Raw genomic sequence first — 5446 nt, 5'->3', positions numbered from 1 at the left:
CGCCCCGAGCGGGAGGGGCGCGGTGAAGCTCCGGGGCGGGGAGGGGCCCCGTGGCCGAGCCCCCCCCCCGGGGCAGCCCTGCAGCCACCCCAGCGGCGCCGCCAGGACAAGAGCCTCGGGGCAGGTGATTTGTTCCAGGTACAAATGTACAATTCGAGGCCGCCGAGGGGAAAACGCTCGTTTGCCGCTGGGTGTGACATCAGGGTCCGGCTGCAATGACATCATCGGCCACGAGGCAAGGAGGGGCCGGGAGCTTTATTGCGAGTGAGCTATCGGGGGCCTACACCTCACCGGGGGGGTTGGAAGTCTGGAAAATGGTTCATGCAGAACGTTATTGCCTCTGGGGGCTGCACCCACCCCGCCCGGCACACACCTCCCATTGGACACGGACTGAAAATGGGGAAAGGGAGGCGGGATCTCCCTGGAGGGCTCTATCAACTCAGGAATTCTTATCGCGATTATGAAATGTGGTGATGAACAAGTTATTTCCCCAAACCCTGAAGACGTTTTCCTTACTCCAGATCTGGCATTTCTAGAGAGAAAGAGCAGAGTGTTACCCGGTGGGTTAGAGACCCCAGCCCTGTCCAGGGTGGGGAAGGGACGAGAACATTCACTTACTTTCATCATCACTGTCTGGTGAGTCCTGGAAAGGAAAAGAAACACAAGCTGGAGCAGCCTGTGCAGCAGCCCCCCCCACCCCACCAACCAACAGCTGCTCCCGAAGCCCAGCAGCAACACTGGGGAGGGAGCTCCAGGTGCCACAGCCCCCTTGTGACCCGTGTCTCCATAGGGGTGGGTGGCACCAGCGCCCCTGCCAGGGGACATGGGTGTCACAGCTTGGGGCAGTTCAGCCTTTTGAGAGAACACGAGTCTGACCTCAGCGCTGAGCCCCGTGTGTCTCTGTGACAAACCGAGCACTTACATCATCTGCCCCGTCTACTTCTGGCAAGTCTACATCGTCATCACCACCCATGTTGTTCATCATCTGCTCCAGAGACACAAGGGACACATCACAGAGTGAAGCCAATTAACGGGAGCACCATAAAAGCCTAAAAATAGCTTAAAACCTAAACCCAACCAACCGGCAGAGCCAGGGGAGCACCCAGAGGAGGGGAGGGAAACCTCCCCTGCAGCTGCTGGTCCCCACCTGCCCCCAGCCCAGGGGAACACAAACCACTTCTCGCACCTCGGAAAAGCGATCAAAGTTGGACATGTCCTCATCTGAATCGTCCTCCCAGTCTTTCCAGTTGTTGAAGTCCACGCTGAGCCAGTTGAGCTGCACACAGACACAAGGAGGTATTTAAAGACAAGCAAAGTAACGAGCTGTTACTGCTCAGCAAAGAAGGCTGAAAAGAACTGCCCTTCTGCTCAAAAGCATGGTAAGTGACCCATTAATTGCTACGTAATCTAAACATGACCCAAACACTGAACCAGATGAGAATCCAGGGAGGCACCAGGCAGCCCTGCCCAGACCCACCTTCGCCCGCTCTTTCGTTAACCGTGGCCACGCCTGCCCCGATTCGCCTTTTCGTAAACAGCAGAGGATGGATCTGTCTGTTCTTTTATGCTTTGACTCCTAGGAGAGAGCAAACACCCGTCAGAGTAACCACCACGAGCCCCACCAGCAGCTGCTGCCAAGAGACTATTTGGTCCCAAGCACCAAGTGGTTCTTTGTCCTGACAAACAAGGCCCAGAGCCACTTCAATGGCCACAAGGGGCCAAGGAACAACCTGCCCAAGAGATTGGGAGCAGCCCAAGGAACTGGCGGTGGATTTCAGGACACAGCACCAAGAACATAGCAAGGAGAGCAGAGAGGATACTCACGTTTGGATCAATATTATTAAAAAGGTCGATTTCATTTAAATGTTTAAAGTTATCACTTCCTCCAAGACAACTGTGGAGAGAAAAGTGTTTATGTTTAGCAGGAAAGGTCTTAAGAGCAAATACATCATTAACATAACTTGCTGCTTTTAAAAAAAACGTCCTCTGACCCCCCTCAGGGTAGCCCTGGGGGATACCTCCACCTCCCCCAGCTCCACTGGACTCACCTGAATGACAGTTTGGATTTTTCAAAATTTACATGAACGTCTTTACTGTCCTCAACGCAGAACTCGACGAAGACGTAGTCCCTGCGGTCGTACCACTTGGCGGAGGCGGGGCTGGGCTGCCTGCGGGGACAGCGACCATCACACCAGGCTGGGAATCTCCCCCCAGCCTGAAAACTCACCTCACCTCCCACTGCAACGACCACAAGGGCTTTCCTTACACTTCTCCTACTTTATTTTTTTTTTTTTAATTGCATTTAGAGAAGTTCAACTAAAAGATCTCCTCCTGTCCTCAGAAGCTGCATGACCAACTTGTTAACAATCTGTAAAAGGTGTTTAAGGCTGAAAAAGGATGTGAAGAATAAAGGGACACAAAGCATTTGCTGTGTGACACCCCCAAAAGCTGGTGCTCCTCAAGAAGCCACCAAGACCTGAGAGACTGAGATGAGCCTGACAGCACAACAGTCATGACCAACTTCCCAAGATGAGCTGCTACAGACCATGGCTACACCCCAGCTGTGTCCCCTGGAGAGGTGACACCAAGCACGACCACGACCACTCATCAGCCACTTTCTTGCACACCAATGGTACCAAAAAACAGAGCATGCAGCAGCTCCGTTGGCAGCAGGACTCGCTGCCAGCCAAGGTGGGAGTGCCGGAGGCTGCCCTGGTTCTGGCTCAACCTCCTCCCATCCAGGCTCCCACTCCTCTGCCTTCCCAACCACCACCAGGAACCACAGCCCCACAGGGCACGAGGACACACCAAGGAGCTTGACCAGCCCTCGAGCACAGGCAGTTCTGTGGTGAGCTCAGCTGCCAAGGCTGGTGGGGGAAGCTTGGCCTGGCTGCCCAGCACCTCCAGCGCTCCTGGCAGCTCCGGCCCAGCCCGCGGCACGTCCGCATTCCAGGAGGAAGGCAAGAGCCGCCCAGTGCCAGCAGCTGCTGCCAAAGCACAGGAGCCCCTGTGGTCTCCTGGTGTTTCCCCAGACCAACTGGGTGAGGTTCTGCAGGACATTGTCACCGCTGCCTGCAGAGCCGAAGCACATGAGGACACAACAAACACCAATATCCCTCCCCGCAGGTGACAGTGGCTCCCACTGCACCCCTGGAGTGGATGTTTACTCTCTGAGCTGCCCTCGGAGCAGCTCAGCACAACAGAAGAGTCATTACCTTTTCAGAGCCGTCACTATGGTGACCAGAACTCACCTCCATCAACTGATTCAATCCTTGTCATGGAATGGCACCAGGAACTCCACAGGGAAACTCCTGTCCTGTACCCCAGCTCCCTCCTGTCCCTGCAGGACAAGTGGTGCCAGGGCTGGGCCTCCAGCCTCCATGTTCTCCCAATGGCTGTGGGAGCCCCAGATCAGGGCCCATAATGGAGCATTTAACAGAGGGGAAACCCCAAGTGATTCCCAAACACAACCTTCAGTTTCCAGCACGGTCCTGTCCCACTGGGAGAATCCCTCTCACTTTCCCTTCAGCAACATTTTTAGGACATGCCACGGCATCTCCTCAATCAGGTAATGTACCACAGCAGAGGAGCAATTTCCTTGCTATGGTATTTTTAATTCCTAATTTGACACAGGTTTCCTCTTCTAACAGGGAATAAAAGACTCCCAGAGGAAAAAAAGAGGATGAGAATGACCGGCTCTGCTCCCTCTGTTTCTGGGCATGGTGCAGCAGCCACTGCAAGGATGAGTTCCCACCATGTGTGACTGGGAACATCCCTCCAAGGCTCCAGCGACCGCAGTGCGCCTGCTCGGGGGGGGCAGGGGCTCCTGCTCAACAATACCAATGCTCCACAAACATTCCCAATGTCCATGGCAATGTCTCTAGCCTCCCCAGGGAGTTGCACACATTCCTCAGTCCTGTAGCTTCGGTTTGGCTGTGACCTCGGTATCTCTGCCAAGATCTGGGGTTGTGAGGCACCAACAGCACAAACAAACCTCATGGAGCGTCCTGGAGCTGAAGGGCACTCATGTGTCCAAGCACAGGGATGAATGGAAGGAAAAATCTACCAGAACAGAACCTCTTTCTGGCACTAACCACATGTTGTCTCCCCAGATATTCAGAACTTACAACCCCACTCACCCACTGTAATTAAAGCTGCTCTGGAGCTGCCTCTGGTTCTGTTTATCTGTTGTTCAAATCTCTCCTCCTCCCAGATGGAGGACGGAAACCTTCCCTCTGCCATCCCTGAAGCACTTCTATCAGGACTTACTGTTCTAACCAGTATGTCAGGACACACTGGTGTCCAAGCCAAGGGTGACAGGGAAGTGGCAGCTCATCTGTGTTCCTGCCCACATGGAGATCCCGACATGGAGATCCCTTGGAGACAACAGCTCTGTCAGAAGCCAATGGCAGAGCATGCACGTGCTCCCGGCGCTCAGGAGACGGTTCCCAACACCCACACAGCGTTTTCTGTTCTCTCCCAGGCTCTGGGAAGCACTGCCAGGGCTCCTGAGCACAGACACTTGTTGCTCCTCCTCACCCAAACTGACCCCAGGGCCTTTAGCCAGTGGAACCAGCCTGAGCTGCTGCTTCAGCTCTGCATCCTCCCCGTGTCCCAGCGGGATTTATTTTTCTTTGAGACACAGAAGTCAACTTCCAGGTGCTGTGTCCTGCCCAGCCATAAGCCACAACAGAGCAGCCCAGGAACGGGTCACCTGTCTGCCCCTCGGCAGGATTTCTCCCATCAGATCCACACCTGCTGCCACGCGTGTGTCCCTGGAAGCAGACATGGGGTGACTGAGTCTGGGTCTCACTGCTCCTCCAGTCACCACAGCCAGGACAGCAGCACCTACTACAGCTTCTAGAAGCTTCAGGGCAGCAGCTTCCCAAGGTGCAGGTTCAGTTTCCCCCAGAGCCGCCGCACAGCTCGGCCAACCCCCCAGCTCCAGAGCCACCATCCCAGAGTGTGTTCCCAGGCTCAGCCACAGGTTCTGACCCAGGGCTGCACCTTGGGCCTCCAAACCCATCCTGCTTCCCCAGGAGCTGGGCTTCCCTTCCTCCAGAGCATCCTGGCAGTTCCTACGGACTCAGGATGCTGCAGAAGTCATCTGCCGAGCAAGACTTTTGCCCCCAGATGGCAGGAAGGAATCTGGTCTATAGAATTAGTTTTACTTTCTATTGTAAGTCCCCAAAAGGCTATTCTATTTTTTTAAATTAAGCTAGTTTTGGACTGCAGACAGCTCTAAGTGGGATGAAGCAGAGCAGTAGTTTCAAGATGATGTATCCTATAGATATCAAGTGAAGAACTCTGACTTGATGTCATCCCCCATTTTCGGTTGTTCTGAGGCAGCCACCCCCCAGCCCGGGGTTTCCAAATGCCAGGGGGTCGGGGGGGGGAGGAAACACAGCCGGTCCCACCGGCTGTTAACCAAGACCTAACACTTTCA

General features: G+C 54.6%; 1 protein-coding gene across 1 annotated transcript; it reads right to left on the bottom strand.

Annotated features, from left to right (window-relative positions):
• Nucleotides 1–299: 299 nt before the first annotated feature.
• Nucleotides 300–2948, bottom strand: PTGES3 (prostaglandin E synthase 3 (cytosolic)). The gene is made up of 8 exons (XM_010007695.1): nt 2902–2948; nt 2049–2168; nt 1825–1894; nt 1478–1576; nt 1187–1276; nt 923–985; nt 619–643; nt 300–532 (listed from the first exon to the last, which is right to left on the bottom strand). Exons 1-8 carry the CDS (start codon nt 2946–2948, stop codon nt 513–515), a joined length of 534 nt encoding a protein of 177 aa, XP_010005997.1. The 3' UTR covers nt 300–512.
• Nucleotides 2949–5446: the final 2498 nt, after the last annotated feature.

The sequence above is a fragment of the Chaetura pelagica genome, unplaced genomic scaffold (genome assembly GCF_000747805.2).
Source record: "Chaetura pelagica isolate M959 unplaced genomic scaffold, ChaPel_1.0 scaffold610, whole genome shotgun sequence".
NCBI classification, from domain to species: domain Eukaryota; kingdom Metazoa; phylum Chordata; class Aves; order Apodiformes; family Apodidae; genus Chaetura; species Chaetura pelagica.
The sequence above is the reverse complement of the archived record's forward strand: the minus strand, read 5'-3'. Positions and strand labels throughout refer to the sequence as shown.